The sequence below is a fragment of the Pelophylax lessonae genome (assembly GCF_965119305.1).
Source record: "Pelophylax lessonae genome assembly, chromosome: 1".
Taxonomy (NCBI): Eukaryota; Metazoa; Chordata; class Amphibia; order Anura; family Ranidae; genus Pelophylax; species Pelophylax lessonae.
The window spans coordinates 29,097,584-29,119,162 of NC_138768.1; the positions used below are offsets into that span (position 1 = coordinate 29,097,584).

A 21,579-nucleotide genomic window follows, 5' to 3' on the forward strand; every position below is an offset into this window, starting at 1 on the left:
AGCAAACCTCTCCCTACACTGACAAAAGAGACAGTAGGCCTATTCCAAATACCAGCCCTTAAAAGGACTTTTGTGGACCTTAACAGAGCGATTTGTGTCACTGACAATCTGTCCCTGGTGCACACAGCCAACCTCTCCCTACACTGACAAAAAGCAGAATGTGAAATGGCCGCCAGGTCAGGTCTATTTATAAGGTAGGGGATATGTCCATGTGCTGAAATGTCTCAATTGGCTGTCCTGTTCCACCTGATGGCTGTGTCATGGGTCAAAGTTCTCCCCAATGTAAACTAATATGGCCGCCGCAAACAACGCCATATGTTCACAAAATCGGCGGGCTGCAAATGAGCAAAGTTTGCCGCGAACCAACCGCTGGAAGAACCGCAAGGCCTTCCCTAGTGAAGTAGGCAAATAGAAGCCTAATGGGGTTGGGTAAAAATGTAAGAGTAACAGTGGCTCCAACTATCCTATAGCTCAGACCTCACCAATCTAATTGGCATCCCCTCTCAGAGGTTTTCTTCATTCTCGGCCCCTAGCTCTCCAAGCAGCAGGAGAAGAGGGGGACCGAACAGTCACATGACCATAGATAAAAGCCTTTTTTAAAGGTAATTGCATTGAAATTTAATTATGGAAAATGGGGGAAATCCTTAGTGATGGTTTCAGGTGTGTAATTATTCATTTTAACTGAGTTTATATATATTAGTATTAAAAAAAATACAAGTAGATTTTACTCACCTGTGTGTATCTGTACAATCCGAGGATTTGGGCTATTGGGATTGTAGTGGATGAATAGTAATCTCCAATAACACCAGCCAACTTGCCTTGTCCTTTACAGGAATAATTGGGAACTGTCCCATTTGGTCCAGATAAGATCTGCAGAACACTCTGTACAGCCTTCCTGGGTTCCAGCCATGAGTCATATAGATGGAATCCTAGAGTGATATTGGGTAAGATGTCTGGATCCTGGTTAATATTATCAATTGCGGTAAGAAAAGCTAGGAGGTTCAGGTAATACCAGAAAGAGGGGCTACAAAAAGTTTTTTTTTTTGAAAAAAAATAAGTTAATAATTTCTATATATATGTAAAATATTTTAGACATATTCATACATGGGATCAGCTTAACTCTAAATACAGAGGAAAATACTTTCATGCAATGCTTCCTGTGGGATATATAAAACAGCAGAAACAATGTTGAGGTAATAAACAAGCAAAAAGTTGGGGGAGCAAACCCTGAACATGTATTTCTAAAGCTGGTGCAGCTATGAACCAAGCGACATGCATATTAAAAAAGAATAGTGCACACGTGCAAAAGAAATGACTATCAACTATGAAGACAATCCATAAATAAAATGGGGATTTGGTCCCACCATATGGCCATATCGTGCTCAAGCCCACCACTACGTCAAAGTACCATATTGTCAGTGGGTCCTACACTATCCATAAAAAAGGATGAATCCAGCCTCTCTAACCCTCGGAGACAACACTCCTTGCTGGGAGAGATGTACTAATGCAAGGGTCTCCTCCTATATCTACTTGATAGTGGACACTGATAGAGTACAGGTGTGTGTGTGTGTGGGGGGGGGGTGCTCAACCTCAGAAGTCTGGTCAGACCGAATACATAATAAACAAGCAAAAAGATGCTTTTGCTTGTTTATTATGTATTCGGTCTGACCAGACTTCTGAGGTTGAGCACCCACCTGTACTCTATCAGTGTCCACTATCAAGTAGATATAGGAGGAGTCTCTTGTAGGGCATTAGCACATCTCTCCCAGCAAGGAGTGTTGTCTCCAAGGGTTAGAGAGGCTGGATTCATCCTTTTTTATGGATAGTGTAGGACCCACTGACAATGGGGTACTTTGACGCAGTGGTGGGCTTGAGCACAATATGGCCATATGGTGGGACCAAATCCCCATTTTTATTTATGGATTGTCTTCATATTTGATAGTCATTTCTTTTGCATGTGTGCGCTATTCTTTTTTAATATGAATGTTGAGGTAATGCTAAGTTTTAGATATCATGTCTGTAAGTTAAAGTCTCATGTGGCCTTTTTTGATCCAAAACACCTACTTGTGGACTGTTTTGGTATATACTGCATAGGTCAACCTGCCTTGGGTTCAGTTCAGCAGGAGTTTGGGGAACTTCATTGAAACCAATTAAATTAAAAATGATAATTCTCTGCGCTAATAGGCAAAGGGGTGTCAAAAAGTGGGAAGGGGGGGGGGATTGGGGGTGGACATTGCCCTGGGGAACATGTGCCGATGCAAAAAAGAAAAGTTTTTGAGAAACCATTCTGCCCACAGTAGTGATTTTTTTTAAATGCTTAAAGTGAAACCCTTTAGTTCTAGCATGGATTTTAAGGGGGTACTTCGGTTCCGTGCCTTTGGTTCTGGCGTTTGTTTGGGGTACTGTGTGGGTACACACATTGGGGGACTGGAACTACTTACTAACTTCAAAGTCAAACCCGTTTGGGGTCCCCTCCTGTGTTAGTCTCCTTCCGAAAGGGGAGAGATGTGACGGGAGTCACTTTGGTTGGGGGCCCCGTGGAACACAGCTTACCTTAGAGAGGTTGGGAAAAACCTCTCTCAACCCCCTAGGCCCCTCTTATGTGTAAGTCACCTTGTGTCTATTAGGGACACAGGGTGGCCAAGAAGCCCAATCTGGCCTGTCCAAACCAAACTTCACATGCTGATTGGCTATGAGAGCTCCATGCGCCCTGCCAGAACAAACTAACAAACTATGTGGAATTTTGTCAAGGAAGCTGCCATGATAGATTGACTTTTTGAGACTTGTTACCCGACTAACTCAGGCACAGACCAATTGGAGGTCTGGTACCTGGTCAGTCTACCTTTGGGGGGGAAGATATGTGATGGTATTCACCGTCACTAGGAGTGAAAGACAGATACTTAATGGACACTGAGAATATGGCTTGGATTGCTTCAAATGGGGTCTGTATTTACACCTATGCTAATGTTTATTTTACTTCAATGGCAGAGACAGGCTCTCCCTATTGTTTGTGTATTGAGATGTGATGTGGATTCTGTTAAACCTGTCTGTCCCATTGTTAAATGTTAATGAACTCACATATTGTTTCTGTCCAGATGGCTACATAATTAGTTTAGGTTAATTCTATTTCTGTATACAATTTCATCTGCATATGATAATGTAATCAGGCAACCCCTGACCTGTGTGTGGTAATCTGATCAGGAGGGGGAGGTCCATGCTGTATACAAATTATGTGTTAATGTTCAATAAACTGTTGATTCCAGTTCAAGCTAAGTTGTCACCTAGCTTTGTATGGGGGCGGCTGGAAAATATATCTATGTTCATGACTGGGAGGAAACCGTATACTGATGGAAGTCCACAAGTACAGTGTGGGTCACGGTTCTGTTACAAGGAGTTATAGAACAAGATAGGAAACTCGTTTATATGTAATAGGCAGATCGTAAATGTATTTAATATGGACAGTACCCTAATGAGATCACTCAACAAATCAAATAGGAGAAGGAAAACATGTTTACATGAAAAAAAGGAACAGACTATATACTCTACAAGCATACACCAGGGGTTGACTGCAGTGAATTGGGGTCATGGAGAGAAGAGGGTTCATCCTCATGTAGTGTCACCCTAGACCCAAGTTCAACAAGACACGGGAGAGTTACCATACTCACATTGGTCCCAGGGATCCCATATCCTGTTGAATCACGCCATGGCATCACCAACCAAGACAGTCACATACTCCATCCTCTGAATCTCAGATATGGTGTGTAAAAGCTGGGCTTGGGATGGGGGTGTAGAAGATAACCAATGTATTGGGATAAATCTCTTGGCTGCTAATAATACGTATGAAATTAATTTGTTTGAGAGTTTACGAATGTTTGGGAGGCCTACTAGGTAATGTATCGGGTCCAATTGAAAAGATATTTCAAACAGCCGCTGGATGAGAGACATCACTATTTTCCAGAATGGGGCTATAAGCTCACATTGCCAAAAGATATGATACCTTTTTCCTTGCCACAATGCCAACGTAGATAGGAAAGTAAAGGGTCTAGGCAACGAACCACCTTAGGTGTTCTGTACCAGAACAGTAGGATTTTAAAAGCTGTCTCTCTCTGCACCACACATCTTGAAGCCTTGGATGAGGGGGACCATATCTTATCCCAGCAAGGGAGAGAGATAGGGCATTGAAGGATGTACGACCATTTTTGCATATAGTTGTGCAAGTCTTCAGTGAGAGGGGGTGTTTTGTGGAGGATTTTTTAAATAGAAGAGATTAAGCAATGGCTTAGGCATTGTCAGAGTCAGCGTAAAGAGTGGAGAAGTAATGCTTAATTTGAAGGTAGGAGAAGAGCATATGTTTAGGAATGTGGTATTTGGCTTGGAGGTCTTGGAAGGTAAGAATTCTGCATGTAACCGGGTTCACAAAGTGACAAAGCTGGAACAGTGTAGCCTGAGCCCGGGGTTCAATCCAGTAATGAGAAAGGCTATCGGGGATAAGTGGGTTAAAAAGCAGATTAGATAAAGGGGGATGTGGCGAAGAGAGAGAAAACCTGGCAGATCACAAATGCCATATTTTCAAGGTAAAAAGCATTGGGGTCAAGCATAATTCATGTAGTCTGGAATCCTGATGAGGAGAGGGAGACCAAAGCAGAGAACAAGGATGTGCAGGGTAAAGAGATCCCATTTCATTCTCTGACCATCTGTTCAGGGCCGCCTGGCAAGACCAGGAGGCGACCAACCTGAGGTGGGATGCATAAAAGTAATTGAGAACATCTGGGGCTCCCAAACTTCCTCAATTCCTAGGAGAAAAAAACACTGAGCTGACAATCCGATGAGCTTTACCGTGCCAGATAAGTCCAGAAACCATTGTTTAAGCAGCTTAGATTGAGAAATACAGTAAGCACTGACACAGGGAGTGTTTCAAAGAGGTACAGCAATTTAGGCATAATAGGCATTTTCAAAACGTTTATTCTACCCAACCGTAAAATAGGATAAGCGTTTCCAGCGTTTCCAGCGTTTTAGCATTTTGTTAATAGTTCAGAGCATAGGGGAATAGTTGGCCTGGCACAGAGATGAGTAAGTAGCTGTGATTTGCACACCTAAATATTTCAAGGAGTGAGGATACCATCGATATGGGTATGGCTGTTGTAGGGAAGTTAGAACATCGGGGAGAACATGGATAGGTAAGGCTTTCGTCTTGGTGGTATTGATTTTATACCCAGAGATGGTGCCAAATTGGGACAGTATACTATGCAAGGATGGTAAAGAGACACGCGGGTGTGTCAGAGTCATCAAAATATCATCAGTAAATAAAGACCATTTGTATTCCATCTGTCTCATAAGGACCCCCCAGATGTCCGGATGAGCACGGATAGCAGCAGCCAGGGGTTCTAGACATAAAATAAAAAATAAAGACAATAGTGGCACCCCTGCCTGGTGCCATTGGACATATGGAAGGTCCAGGAGAGAAAGGAGGACATCTGAACCTGGGAAGAGGGGTTGGAGTATAGAGCACAAAGGGCAGAAATAAAGGGACCCTGAAAGCCATATTTAGATAATATTGGAAACATATAGGACCAGCTTAGGTTATCAAATGCTTTCTGAGCATCCAAACTTAAAAGCAGAGCTGGATGGTGAACTCTATTTATCATGTCAATTGGGTCTATGGTACGTCTGATATTGTCCCCTGCATGTCTAGCTGGAACAAAACCCACTTGGTCCTTATCAATAGGTTTACAAAGCAGGTGTGAGAGGTGATTTAAAGATCTAATCTGAATTGAGGAGCGCAATCGGTCTATAATTATCTGGGATAGATGGGTCCTCATCTGGTTTCGGTATAACAGTGATGTAAGAATGTACAAAGGATGATTGAGGAGGCTTACCCCCAAGTAGTCAGTTTTATGGGGATAGTAGTTGAGGAGCCAAGATGTGAAGAAAAGTTGAGTTCTTTCACAGTAATGGAAGCATTCAGTTTTCAAAGGTCTGCTGAGGACAACTTAGGCAGACATACATCTGTAGGAAATGTGTCAAGAGCCTCCAATTTAAAGGGGGGGGGGGTAAACTGGAGTTAGGCAATTGTAAACCTTTGATCCTCAAAGATCCTAGTCATGGACTGGGGACAATGTGTAGGTGTACCATCATATTAAATCAGAAAATCTGTTAATGAGTGAGAAGGGCAGGGATGAAGTTTAGAGACCAACATTCTTTGGGGTTCATTGGAAAGCTCATAGAATGTTGTTTTTCAGGGATCTTCTTGATGTAAATGAAGTTGAGACACAGTGTGTTTAAGGGAAGAGTTCTCCTCTTCTAAGGCATGTACATATTAAATCATATCATCAAACTTAGTCTCTAGCACATCAGTACATTCCCCTAGTTGGTCTAGTTCTCTCCTCAATTTCTGAGATATCTTCTCTACCTCCTGAGCAATGTTGTGGATTATTCGAAGCAAAAGCGTCTGGAGCTTTTCATCCATCAGCTCAGGGGTTAACAAGGATTGGGATGCAGGAATCTGTGAGGGGATGAAGCCCTGTATGTGTGTGTGTCTCACCCGCCATGTCAGCACGATCTTGCTCAGTCGGGCCCACTTGTGAACTTGAGGCCAGGGATGCAGGCCTAGTTAGGAAGTGATCCATGGTGGTGGAAGGCTACATTTCCGATTATGATCAGGGGTGGGTTTTTGGTACCCAATTTTTACTAAGAGGTGTGCAGATGGTGTAGAGGGCTCTATGTTCTTACCCCTGGAGCATTTGGAAACTGATGTAGATGGACGGAGGCCGAGGTGAGCAAAGCTGGACCAGAACTCTCTCAATGTGTATCCGCCATCAACGACAGCAACTCTCCCACCTTAATTACCCAACCACACAACAGAAAATTGTAAATCCCCAAAAAATAGCTGACTTGTTTGCCAACTACTACAGTGGTCTTTACAATCTAAAAGATGACCTCTCTGCCCCCCAAACAACAGAGATGAATATCAATTCCTTCTTAGCTTCTATCAACCTCCCGAAATTATCAACAAACCAGTTGAAAGTATTAAATGCTCCAATTAGCGAGAAGGAAATTCAAAAGCCCATTGCCTCTTTACTAGTTCTGGGCAAACAGTTCAGCCGAACACCCGGCAAAGGACAGTGTATTCTGCGCCCTGATTGGGCAAAGCTTTGCCCAATCAGGGAGCAGTGTAAGTTGGTTGTTAAGGAGTGGGGCTGGGAAGCCGGCCACAGCGTCCTTAACAACCAATGAGTCATTAGCTGTCAATGGGTTTCCCCACTGACAGCTAAATAAAAAAAGTTCTGGTAAAAAAAAAAAAAAAACATGTCATGGGCTTGGGGTCCCCCCCCCCATTTTATACCAGGCCTTTCGAACCTTATGCAGGCATGCAGCCTGGCAGGTCAGGAAAGGGGGGGGGGCGAGCGAGTGCCCCAGCTAATGAACAATACCAGGCAACTTTCACTCAACATGATATTGTTGAACATACCTCTACCCATTCACCAAAAAAGTGTACAAAAAAATAAAAACAAGAGACAAGTTTTTGACAAATCCTTTATTAAAAAATAAAAAAATTGTGGCCCTTGATGTAATTCCATCATCAATCACATCACCCACTGCTAGTGATGGACGAGCATCGGCCGGGGTGGTTCGTGAACGTCAGCCGCAAATTTTCTCAAATGTTAGGCAGGGAGGAAGGGAGAAGTTGGGACTCGGGGGGAGGAAGAGGACTCACAGTGCTGGCAGCCGTCCCACACGTTCAGCGGTGAGCAGTGCACCGTGAGCAGCTGCACAGCTAACCAATCACGCGTGCCTGCACATCTGATTGGTTCTCTGTGCCGCTACTCACGTGATTGGTTCGCTGTGCCGCGCTCACCGCTCCGTCAAGAGAACTAGTTCCAGGGCGGCAGAGGGAATGTGTGGGACAGATGTCATGTCAGGCTGTGCCTCCTACCACAACTGTGAGTCCCGACTCTGCCTAATCCATCTTCTGCATTCCACCCAGAGAAATATCGCGATATATATCGTTGAAAACAAAATATTGCAATGTTCTTTTTTTCCCAATATCGTGCAGCCCTAATTCACAGGATACAGAAGTAAGTGTCGGCCAGTATAGGCCCCAAAAATTAGCCCACAAGGGTTTACCTGACAGCAAAGAAAGTTGTATTCTGTGGCTGGAGGTACATTAGGCATTCACAGAAAAAATAATTGTTGGCCTTGAAAGGCCCCAAAAATTTGGCATTCAATAGACATGAAATGCTTTTTATGCCGCTGTATTTAGCAAAGACATTGACCAGGAATTGTTGTGGGTGGATGGCGGTCTGGCGGATATTTCTGGCCTGGCATGAGGAATTTCAATGAAATTCACAAAAATAAATAATCAAAAAGCTGCAGCTAGAAGTGGGAAAACACCAAAAATGCAAATAATAGTAATATAGCTGCGCTACTAGTGATATAAGTAATATATGTGATATAAACTTATCAATACAGCATAGGTTCACAGCTTTAAACAAGGAGTTGTAAACACTTATGCATACTGTGGAAAACAATGAGTGTGTGACAACATGCAAAATAATGATCACTTATATCTAAAAGTAACCAAAACAGAAAAGTAAAGTCCAAAAACAGTGAAATTTGGATGTGAAATAAAGTTGAAGTCCTCCAGCAGAATTCAATCGATCTTCCTCCACAATGTGTTTGTGCCAATGACAAGTTAATGCGCTTACCAGATGGAATGTAAGATATAGCCTTTCAAGGAATTCCTGAAGGATCCAGATCTCAAACCAGCTCAGATGGATAACATACAAGTCTCCACACTGTGCAACACAGGACGCTAGGTACCGGGGCTTTCCAGGGCAGCTCAATAGCAATATCCCCCACAGTATCACCATACAAAAATAAGGGCCACCATAGTGAAGTACGTAGCAAACAATATATTTATTAAGCACATAGGTAAAAAATTCACTTTTAATAGAATAAAAACAGCGCTATAAACCGGTAGAATGCAAAAGACACCCCGCCGCCCGACTTCCGGGTATCACGTGGTGACGTCAGCATGCCTTACTGACGCGTTTCATCATAGATGACATCTTCCTGGGGTCCTTCAGGAATTCCTTGAAAGCCTATATCTTACATTTCATCTGGTAAGCGCATTAACTTGTCATTGGCAGAAACACATTGTAGAGGAAGATCAATTAAATTCTGGTGGAGGACTTCAACTTTCTTTTATATCCAAATTTCTCTGTTTTTGGACTTTCCTTTTCTGTTTTCGTTACATTTAGATATGTGATCATTATTTTGCATGTTGTCACACACTTATTGTTTCACACAGTATGCATAAGTGTCAACTCCTTGTTTAAAGCTGTGAACCTATGCTGTATTGATAAGTTTATATCACATATATTACTTATATCACTAGTAGCGCAGCTATATTACTATTATTACTGGTCACATGTGTTGAATTCCTCAGAGATCCATGCCTCATTCATTTTTATAAATGTGAGGTAGTCTACACTGTCATGAGCTTGGCGAGTGCGCTGATCGGTAACGATCCCCCCTGCTGCGCTGAACGTCCTTTCGGACAGGACACTTGATGGGGGTCAAGCTAACATTTCCATTGCAAATTGTGCAAGCTCTGGCCAGAGGTCAAGCCTGCCCACCCTGTAGTCCAGGGGTTCATCACTCCTCAGAGCGTCCACATCGGCCGGTAACCCGATGTAGTCGGACACCTGTCGGTCTAGGCATTGCCTGATGCTGGATCTGGAGTACAGCTGTCGATGGATCGGCTGAAAGAAGGATCTCATATCTGAAGTGACCAAGACATCTTCCAACCGCCCTCTTCTTGCAGGCGCTGTTGGATTGCTACCCGCAACTGTCTCTCTGTGACTGGAAATTCCTCTGCCCACACACGCAAAATCAGAATTCAGCATTTCCCGCAGCAAGGCCTGGAAGTGCTGCATTCTGACCACCCTCTGTGATTGTGGTAACATTTCCGCCATTTTTTGTTTGTACCGGAGGTCTAAGTACGTTGCCACCCAGTACTGGTCCTTGGCCTTTATGCTTTTTATACGGGGGTCCCTCTTAAAACACTGGAGCATGAAGGCCCCCATACGCACAACGGTGTAGTGTACACAGCGGTGTAGTGGCCTGCTTCCAGCTCATAATCCAGGATAATGTCGTCCTCGTTCTCCTCCCCCCATCCACGGATAACACCAGGGATCCCAGAAAGGTTTAAAGCATGCTCTTCTTGCTCCTCCTCATCCCCCCAGCACCATCCTCCTCTGACTCCTCTACAGACTCCTGCTGTTGACTTGTCTCAGATGGAGTAGCACCCACTGGGAATTCATCCAACATTGCGACTTCCTCATCTTCCTGCTCCTCGATGGCTTGATCAATGACATAACGGAATGCACGCTCCAGAAAGTAGGCATAAGGTATGATGTCACTGATGGCGCCCTGGTCGTGACTGACCAGTTTGGTGATCTCATCGAATGGCCGAAGAAGTCTGCATGTGTCCCGCATGAGCAGCCACTGGCGAGGTGAAAAAACCTAAGCTCCCCAGAACCTGTCCTGCCGCAGAGTTCATACAGGTAGTCATTAACTGCACGTTTCTGCTGGAGCAGCCTATCAAGCATATGCAACGTCGTGTCGGGCAGTCGGACAGGTTGTGTCACGCTGAATGTCAGCAAGGCGAGCCATGGCTTCGTAAGATCTTCTAAAATGGCCCAAGATTTTCCTGGCCTGCCGCAAGACGTCCTGGACCCCAGGGTATTTGGCAACGAATCGCTGCACGACCAAGTTCAGGACGTGTGCCATGAATGGTACGTGTGTTATTTTGTCCTGTTTCAGTGTGCTCAGCAGATTGGCACTATTGTCGCACACCACTTTACCAACTGTCGAATTGAGCGGTGTCAGACACTGATCTGCCTGTGAACGCAAAGCTGAAAGGAGTGCAGGACCAGTGTGGCTCTTGGCTTCCAGGCACAACAGACACAGCACAGTATGGCAACGTCTCACCTGGCATGTGGATAGGTTCTGGGGATCTTGGGCGGGGCAGTGGAAGACACGGTAGCAGCGGAAAAGGAGGAGTCAGCCGAGGAGGAGAGGGAGGATGGAGGAGGAGGAGAAGAAGAGGCAGGCCTGCATGCAATCCGTGATGGTACAACCAAATCTACACGGGTGCCACGGGTTACATGCTTGATGGCCGTCAGAAGGTTCACCCAGTGGGCAGTAAAAGTGATATACCTTCCCTGCCCGTGTTTGCTAGACCATGTGTCTGTGGTCAGATGTATCTTGGCACCAACACTGTGTGCCAGAGATATATTAACTTGCCGCTGAACATGGCCACACAGCTCTGGAATGCCCTTCTTCGAGAAATATTTCCTGCCTAGGACCTTCCATTGTGGTGTTCCAATGGCCACACATTTACGAAAGGCTTCCGAATCCACCAGTTGATATGACAGTAGTTGGCGGGCTATCAGTTCCGACAAGTCTGCAGTCAAATGTTGGGCAGGAGGGTTATCCGGCATCATCATTTTTTTCCGCTCCAACATTTGGACCACAGACGCCTGCCCTTTTCCAGAACAACGTGACGACGGCATCATGGAAGGTGGAGTGGAGGATAATTGTGAGGAGAGAGGAGAAGAAGAAGGAAAAGAGCCTGGACAGTGAGAGCCTGGAGTGTGGCTTTGTGGGTTCTGACGGTGTTGCTCCCACTGGGCTCGGTGATGGGAGTTCAGGTGCCTTCTTAAGGTGGTTGTCCCTAGGTGAGTGTTGGGCTTACCACGACTTACGCGTTGACTGCAAAGGCTGCAGATGGAAACACTGTTGTCAGCAATGGACACATTAAAAAAGCCCACACTGCGGAGCCATGTGCTGGCATCCTGGGATCCCCAGATTTGACTGTACATGGTTGATGGCTCACTCCTGATACATTTGTAGTCTGCTTTGTACCTCTTGTGCAATGCATGTTCCGCCTGCCTCTCCTTCCTATCTGCTGGTCCATCTCTCCCTCTGAACTCCCCTCCTCTTCCTCTCTTGTGGCCACCCACGTGACGTCCATAGACACGTGTAGATCTCGGAGTAGGCAGCAACAGAGGGAACCAACCTCCCTGGGCTGATCTGGGTACTGTCGTCAGACTGCTGAGTGGCCACTGTTGCTACCTCCTCTTCCTGATCCGATGCCAATAATGGCTGCGCATCACAAATTTCTTGTGATGGATCAGAAAACAATTCCAGTGACTCAAGCAGAGGGTATGTGGTGGTGCTGGTGTTTGTGGTGGTGTCTTTGGGGGTGCACACAGCTGAGAGTGAAGAGGGTGTAGATGGAGAGGATGAGGAGGGTGCAGAAGAGGAAGGCTGAGTGAGCCACTCAACCAAGTCTGGTGCGTCCTTTGACGTAATCGAACGCACCTTCTGAAACTTCACACTTTGGCTATGGCCTACTGCTCCTGCCCTATGCCTACAACCCCTGCGTAAGTGTCTGCCTCTTCCTCTGCCTGTCATGTTTTTAAATTAACCTGTGACAAAAGTCTTTAAATTACCCTGTGGCAAAAGTCGTTCCATTGACGAAACGCATCAAGCTGTAATGCACGCTGCCTCGCTCAGTGAACCACACGCCAACCACCTTACTTCCGGGAACGGCGCGGCTCCCGTGATAGACTTACGGACTACCGCAAGGTATTGGGTCCATACGGGAGTTCAGCAAGGGCACCAGCTTTTCTTTTTAACAATATATTTTTATTGTGTTTGAGTGGAATTTTTATATCTTTGAAGAAACTTTGTAATAAAGATGGAATGCTTTTAAACATACGGCACCATGAGGAGCCCTCTTCATTTTTTTCCCTACGAGTGTAAATAGGTGAAGCATAAGGATATCCATCCATCCATCCCTCGGAGCTCTGAACTGCCAGTGAGAGGAGATCCTAAAGCCTAAAGTGATCTTTTGCTGGCGTATGCCAGCCAGGATCAACACCATCTGGTAAGTGCGCTATCTTACCATAATTTGTTGGCGGTGAAGTGGAGGGTGACACCATCATTGTTAATGTGCATGCACAACCACTTGATCCAGCTGATCCAGTCTTCATTTAAAGGACTCACAATTTTTTTGTCTCCTGCACTGTACTAAGTTAATATTGTTACGGACTATCATTTATAACCACCTAAGAACTCAAATGTTATAATATGTAAGCACCTTATTGGTGATATTTGTTGCTACACATTGCACTTTACACATCAGCATTTTTTGCACTTGTTTTTTTGGTCCATAATCTAAAAAAATATTTTTATGCTACTGAATTTTAGCACTATACTGGTTATATTCGTTGGTATACATTGCTCTTTATATATTGGCATTTTTGCACTCGTTATACTGCACATAGTTAAGCACTAACTGAATTTGGTTGTTAGCACTATCAGAAGCACTTTACATAATAATTATTTTGAGGCTTATCTTTTGCACAGATATTTATTGGATGATACATATAATTAATATTTGTGCATAGTGACACCAAGTAAGAAGATTTAGCGCAGTTTATATATTAATTTATCTTCATACTTACCCCTAGGAGCATTTTTGAAACATGCTGCTTACCCCTCTATCTTAGTAGCACAAACTCCAGTGGCGCGAGTGGTGCATTATCATTACAGAGTGTTACTAACACCATGATTGAATAGTTTAAGTGACTCCTCTGTGTATGATGATGGGGCAATAGAAGGAGTATCTGTGTGGAGAAGGAGCCTGTGGACCGGGCTGCTTTGGCAGCGGCGGTGGAAGGCAAACTAGTATGAGCGGGGGTGTCAGAGAACGAGGAGGATGAGGATGGCTTATTTATCCACTCCACCAACTCTTCTACATGTTGTGGCTGAATGACACGGCCCGCACTGGAAAAAAAGTTTGGGCAGAGGATGCACCAAGGTAATACTTAAAATCTGGCCTGTTAGTGGGCCCTGAGGACAGGAGTTGAGAAACACTGGTCTATACTGAACTGATAGATACTCAACTGCCCTATATACGTATAGATATCAATGTATGGTCTATACTGAACTGACCGATAGATACTCAATGGCCTACTATATACTCAATTGTCCTATATATATATATATATATATATATATATATATATATATATATATATATATAGATAGATAGATAGATAGATAGATAGATAGATAGATAGATAGATAGATAGATAGATAGATAGATAGATAGATAGATAGATAGATAGATAGACAGATAGATATCAATGTAAGGTCTCATAAGTATTCAGACCCTTTGCTCAGTATTTAGTAGAAGCCCCCTTTTGATCTAATACAGCCAGGAGTCTTTTTGGGAAAGATGCAACAAGTCTTTCACACCTGGATTTGGGGATCCTCTGCCATTCCTCCTTGCAGATCCTCTCCAGTTCTGTCAGGTTGGATGGTAAACGTTGGTGGACAGCCATTTTTAGGTCTCTCCAGAGATGCTCAATTGGGTTTAAGTCAGGGCTCTGGCTGGGCCATTCAAGAACAGTCACGGAGTTGTTGTGAAGCCACTCCTTCGTTATTTTAGCTGTGTGCTTAGGGTCATTGAAAAGCAAAAAATATTGCGCTAACCATAAAAAAGCTGCTACACCAAACAACTGACAAGAAAATTGTGAATAGCAAAATGTGGAAAAAAGTGCAGCGCTAATAAATACTAGCAATATAAACGTGTATATATATAAACCAAGAAAGGTAAATACAAATAAATAGCAAAATGAATAAAAGTGAACATCAAATCAACAGTCCCATATGTGAAGTGAAAAAAACAGTCCACAACGGTGATAGGCCACGCTGCTGACAGCCTACCTTTGCATCTGTATACGCTCTTTACCACGAGATGTTTGTAAGTGCAATTTGGTATATTTTTATTTAATTAAAATTTTAGCAGTGTTACACTATTTTGTGCTCCCTTGTTTTTTGGTTCCTTTCTGGCCATCTGACGGAGTGAGAGCCTCTCTGGTGTGACGGTTCATATCTGCTATTACCTCTTCACCTCAACATCAGTGACCTCAGTCATCCCTTTCGGATTATCCATCCATTGTACAACAAGCTGATTTGACTCATATGCTATATGGCATTTTGAGTCCTATCGTTCTGGTGAGCACATTATATCTCTATATCTTGTTGGTGTTGGGATCCAGTGAGCACTTCAATTATCACCGTTGTGGACTGTTTTTTTCACTTCACATATGGGACTGTTGATTTGATGTTCACTTTTATTCATTTTGCTATTTATTTGTATTTACCTTTCTTGTTTTATATATATACACGTTTATATTGCTAGTATTTATTAGCGCTGCACTTTTTTCCACATTTTGCTTAGGGTCATTGTCTTGTTGGAAGGTAAACCTTCGGCCCAGTCTGAGGTCCAGAGCACTCTGGAGAAGGTTTTTTTCCAGGATATCCCTGTACTTGGCTGCATTCATCTTTCCCTCGATTGCAACCAGTCATCCTGTCCCTGCAGCTGAAAAACACCCCCACAGCATGATGCTGCCACCACCATGCTTCACTGTTGGGACTGTATTGGACAGGTGATGAGCAGTGCCTGGTTTTCTCCACACATACCGCTTAGAATTAAGGCCAAAAAGTTATATTTTGGTCTCATCAGACCAGAGAATCTTATTTCTCACCATCTTGGAGTCCTTCAGGTGTTTTTTTAGCAAACTCCATGCGGGCTTTCATGTGTCTTACACTGAGGAGAGGCTTCCGTCGGGCCACTCTGCCATAAAGCCCCGACTGGTGGAGGGCTTCCGTGATGGTTGACTTTCTACAACTTTCTCCCATCTCCTGACTGCATCTCTGGAGCTCAGCCACAGTGATCTTTGGGTTCTTCTTTACCTCTCTCACCAAGGCTCTTCTCCCCCGATAGCTCAGTTTGGCCAGACGGCCAGCTCTAGGAAGGGTTCTGGTCGTCCCAAACGTCTTCCATTTGAGGATTATGGAGGCCACTGTGCTCTTAGGAACCTTAAGTGCAGCAGAAATATTTTTGTAACCTTGGCCAGATCTGTGCCTTGCCACAATTCTGCCTCTGAGCTCTTCAGGCAGTTCCTTTGACCTCATGATTCTCATTTGCTCTGACATGCATTGTGATCTGGAAGGTCTTATATAGACAGGTGTGTGGCTTTCCTTATCAAGTCCAATCAGTATAATCAAACACAGCTGGACTCAAATGAAGGTGTAGAACCATCTCAAGGATGATCAGAAGAAATGGAAAGCACCTGAGTTAAATATATGAGTGTCACAGCAAAGGGTCTGAATACTTAGGACCATGTGATATTTCAGTTTTTCTTTTTTAATAAATCTGCAACAATGTCAACAATTCTGTGTTTTTCTGTCAGTATGGGGTGCTATGTGTACATTCATGAGGAAGAAGAATGAACTTAAATGATTTTAGCAAATGGCTGCAATATAATAAAGAGTGAAAAATTTAAGGGGGTCTGAATACTTTCCGTACCCACTGTATATATATATCGGTCTATACTTTGGTATATGGTCTATGGTATATAGTGCACTGCTGAATACACTTCACTATCTGATCTCTTAAATTGTAAAAAGCACAAATCTCTCTCCCTGCCTAACTGACTGCTACTAGCAACATCTTCTTAATTAGAATACACTGCACTGTCTTATAAACTGCAAATCACTTTCCTCTCCCTTCCTCAATCATGATCCCCTCACTGCCTCAACCACTTCCTATCTCACCTGCACAGTCACACTACACGCCACTGCTGTGCGAGCAGCCTTTATATAGTGTGGGGCGTGTACTTACCCCCTGAGCCATGATTGGCTAAAGGCAGCCTGCCTTTTTCCAATCATGGCAGAGAAGATTTGACTGACCAAAGCATGGAGGTCAGGGTGCAGTGCATTATGGATGCAGACGCACGCTTCTTCCCGTGAAGAAGCACATTTGTTCGTCATTCGACAAATGAGCAAACAGCCAAAAGTCTAACCTACTCGAAGCTCATCCCTATCTGGCAGCCTTGGATAGAGTGGGGTTCAGGTTATGAATTCTGATATATTAGCTTTTACTTGATGTTCACTGGTTTTACGACAATGCTTTAATGCTTATGCTTTAATCTTGTCTTGTGAGTATCCTTGGTGTTGTGTAGCATGGATCAGTTCTATTTTCTTCCCCTATTGTTCTATGTTTGTTGTACATCACTTCTATATTTTAGGAGCCTTGGTTCCTTATTATACAGTATTATTATTATTATTATACAGGATTTATATAGCACCAACAGTTTGCACAGTGCTTTACAATATGAGGGAAGACAATTCAGTTATAATACAATTCAATACAGGAGGAATTAGAGGGCCCTGCTCATTGGAGCTTACAATCTAGAAGGAAGGGTCAAGTGAAAGAAAAGGTAATAAATGAGGGGGGGGATGAGCTGATGGAGAAAATGGAAGTACAGGTGTTAGGTGTGGTTAGAATAGGCTTCTCTGCAGAGGAGTGTTTAGAGGGATCATCTTAAAGCCAGTGCTTTAAGTGGGCCAGTACGCACCGGTACTCAGTACCGCCACTTCTGAATAAAGCTCTTGAGTGTACCGCCACCTCTTTGTGCACCCAGAACGCGATTTTAGCATACCGATACGCAGGGTTGATCCTGGGCGGGTGCGCAGGGTGCACCGCACCCAGACGCTCCAAACTGTTGAAAAGGAGGGCGCCGGACGAAGCTCTAGCCCCAGTCCACACTGATACATACTGCAGAGTTGCAGACAGAAGTAAATCCCACATCGATGCCGGCCGCACCGCTGACTGCTCTGCCTCTGCTGTGCTTCCCTCCTTCCTTCCTGTATCACTGGTTGCTAGAATCGCCTACCGCCTGGTGTCTAGCAACCAGTGACGTCATACGCCCGGCCCGCCGCCCCAGCATTCGCAGCGGAGGAGGAACTTATTCCTCCATGCCTAAACAGTGTTGGGGCTGGCTCCAGTGCTCCATCCCCCATATCCCATACAGCGGTGCCCTGCGCGGTTTAGTAGAACAGGTGTCCTGCCGAGCCCTCATGGCCTGAAGAGAGAAAGTGGCGCCTGGCTGCTTGTCACCCCACAGTGCCCTGGCTGCCTGCCGCCTGCCACCACAGCGCCTGCCTGGCCTTCCAGTGCCACCACAGTGCCACCACAGTGCCCTGCCATCCTTCCTGCCACCACAACGCCCTGGCCCCTGCCACCAGCACAGCACAGCCCATTATAGGTGAGTAGCAGCAGAGCAGCACATTATAGGTGAGTGAGTCTAAGGTAGCTATGAAATATGATATGTATTTGGTCATAGGTAGCAGCAAACTAGACATCCATACATTTTTTTTTTTTTATTGCTGCTACCTATGACTAAATACATATGGCTAACTTAGACTCACCTAGAAGCACACAATGTGCTGTGCAGCTGTGGCAGGCAGGCAGGCAGGCAGGGCAGGCAGGGCAGGCAGGGCACTGTGTTGTCGCTGAGGGTGGCTGAGCTTGAACTTGAGGCCGAGGCGCCACTTTCTCTCTTCAGGAGAAACCAATGTGATTTTTAGATTATGCTCTATAAATGAAAAAAAGAGCGTCAATTTTGAAAAAAAAAAATTGAGAAACTCACGTTCTGCTTTATAATATTTCACCAAGAGCGATACACAGAATAATTAAAAGTAGGGGGCCAGTCTGGCCCCCCTACTTTTAGTTTATCTCTATATCGCTCTTGGTAATATTATATAGCAGAAAATGAGAAATACTACTTTTTTCTTTTTTACAAAATCGATGCTCTTTTTTTAGTTCATAGGTCATAATTAGGGTTGAGCGAACACGGACTGTATTATTCGTGTTTGTACCAAATAATTGGATTTTTGTTACCCGAACACGGACCCGAAAACTTTACTGTATGTTCGGGAAAAAATCAGTGTTCGGTCATTTTATTTCCGGGTTTTGTATGCATTGGCGCGCTTTTCATGACGGGCTTTCAACAGCCAATCAACAAGCGTTTAACTGGTGTGCCTTAAGCCATCCCAGCCATGCCTACAAATGTATTAGTAGCTGTGATTGGCCATCTGAAGCATGTGACCAAGTCTTTAAAGGTTCGAGAGAGAGCGCCGCTGCGTCATTATGCTGTAGTTCAGGGACAGAGCACACATCATACGTGCTGGCTGCTGATTAGGGACAGACTGGCAAAAATCATTTGTGTCCGAATAGAATTGAGGGACAGGTCGGAGTGTTTTAGGCAGGGCGAGTTGTAGGGCATTTTAGGGTGAGGCTGCTGATTTTTAGGGTCAGTGTTCTACAATCGATTTTCAATAAAAACCTTTGGGTATAAACAATTAAATTGCGGGATAGTCTGTGTCGGTACGTGTGAGATACACCTTTCCAATTTTTGGGGTGCATCTCATACTTCCGAAGATTTGAGGGTGCTGCCTGTTCCGAACTCCTCCTACTCCTCATCCTGCCTTTGGGGGGTACAAAAAATAGTAATTGGGGCCTAGTCTGGTTCTGTACGTGTGAGATACATACACCTTTTTTTTGATAATATTTTCTATTCCGCTATTCAATAAAAACCTTTGGGTATAAACAATTAAATTGCGGGATAGTCTGTGTCGGTACGTGTGAGATACATACACCTTTTGATATTATATTTTCTATTCCGCTATTCAATCTACACCTTTGGGTAAAAACAATTAAATTGCAGGATAGTCTGTGTTGGTACGTGTGAGATACATACACCTTTTGATATTATATTTTCTATTCCGCAATTCAATCTACACCTTTGGGTAAAAACAATTAAATTGCGGGATAGTCTGTGTCGGTACGTGTGAGATACACCTTTCCAATTTTTGGGGCGCATCTCATACTGCCGAGGATTTGAGGGTGCTTCAGTCTGCCTCCTGCCTGTTCCGAACTCCTCCTACTCCTCATCCTGCCTTAATGGTATAAAAAATTGTAATCGGGCCTAGTTTGTGTTTGTACGTGTGAGATACACCGTTTTGTAAAATGTCTCCTATTCCGCTATTCAATATACACCCTGTTTGAGTGTAAAAAATTTAATTGCGGGATAGTCTGTATCGGTACATGTGAGATACACCTTTTTAAATTTGTTTGGCGCATCTCCTTCTACCGCCGAGGATTGCAGGGCGCTTCAGTTTGCCTCCTGTTCCCAACTCCTCCTACTCCTCTTCCTCATCCTGCCTTTAGGGTACAAAAAATTGTAATCGGGGCCTAGTCTGTGTTTGTACGTGTGAGATACACCGTTTTTTATCCTTTTTCCTATTCCGCTATTCAATATACACCCTTTTGGGGTAAAAAACATTAAATTGCGGCATAGTTTGCATATTTGACTGTGAGATACACCTGTGCGATACTGTTGTTGTTTTGTTCCGCTATTCAATAAACACCTTTCTAGGGCAAGATCATAAATTACAGAAATACGAGGAGACCGTCAAATAGGCGCCGTGGCCTGGGTTGTGTTGCTGCTGGTAGAGCTCCTTTTGCAAGGAAAGGATGTGGTCGATCTGTGCCAGCTACACGCACAAGTGAAACACCTTCCTCAAGTGTGAGTAGGCGACAGAACCTGCATCAGTATTTGGTAGGGCATCATACGCCCCTAGAAGTGATGAGGCCAGAACAAGTGGAGGCGATAGTAGATTGGTTTGCTGCTGACAGTGCCTCCAGTTCCTTCACATTGTCTCCCACCCAGTCTACTGCAGAAAGGTCAGAGTTGGCACCTGCAGCCGATGTCCAACCGTCTTTCACCTCACCCCCTTGCAAATCAGGCAAGCAGTCTGAGCCCCAAGCCATACAGCAGTCTCTTCTTATTTTTGAGGACTCTGTCAGCAGGGTTTCCCAGGGCCATCCACCTAGCCCTGCCCCAGAAGTGGAAGAGATTGAGTGCAGCGATGCCCAACCACTTATTTCTCAAGATGAGTACATGCAAGGACCATCGCAGCACGTCTCCGATGATGACGAAACGCAGGTGCCAACTGTTGCGGCTTTCAGAATTGTGGAGACCGACAAGGAGGGCAGGGGTGAAGACTGGGTGGAAGATGATGTGGAGGATGATGAGGTCCTCGACCCCACATGGAATGAAGGTCATGCAGGTGACCTGAGTAGTTTGGAGGAAGAGGCGGTGGTCGCACAGAGCCACCAGCACAGCAGAAGAGGGAGCAGGGTGCAGAAGCGGAGCGGCCATGCCCTAGACACTACGCCTGCTACTGCCCAACGCAGCAAGGGAACAAGCGCACCAAAGTCAGCTCAAAGGAGTTCTCTAGCGTGGAAGTTCTTTAGAAAATGTGCTGATGACAGGACACGAGTGGTTTGCACCCTGTGGAATCAGAGCCTGAAGCGAGGCATAAACCTTCTCAACCTGAGCACAACCTGCATGATCAGGCATCTAAGTACAAAGCACGAGCTGCAGTGGAGTAGACACCTTTAAAACCAAGAAACGTCTCTGGCTCATCCTGCTTCCTCTTCTGCTGCAGTCTCGGCCGCTCCATCCACATCTGTAGTGATACCGGCACCTGCCACCCCGCAAACAGACGATCTGTCAGCAACACCACCACCTGGGTCACCAACCATCTCCACAATGTCCCGTGGAAGCGTTCAGCTTTCCATCTCCC

General features: G+C 44.6%; 2 protein-coding genes across 2 annotated transcripts in view; both read right to left on the reverse strand.

The window, feature by feature from the left end:
• Positions 1-21,579, reverse strand: part of LOC309566803 (vomeronasal type-2 receptor 26-like) — a gene marked incomplete at both ends in the record, with an annotated part of 356,998 nt that overhangs the window by 325,576 nt on the left and 9,843 nt on the right. The window contains one exon of the mRNA XM_082272118.1: positions 733-1,024. Coding sequence (XP_082128244.1) covers positions 733-1,024 — 292 coding nt within the window. The remainder of the gene's footprint in view (positions 1-732; positions 1,025-21,579) is intronic.
• The window catches only part of LOC309567099 (vomeronasal type-2 receptor 26-like), a gene marked incomplete at its 3' end in the record, with an annotated part of 254,334 nt that overhangs the window by 69,564 nt on the left and 163,191 nt on the right, over positions 1-21,579 (reverse strand). The gene's annotated exons all lie outside the window — the stretch shown is intronic.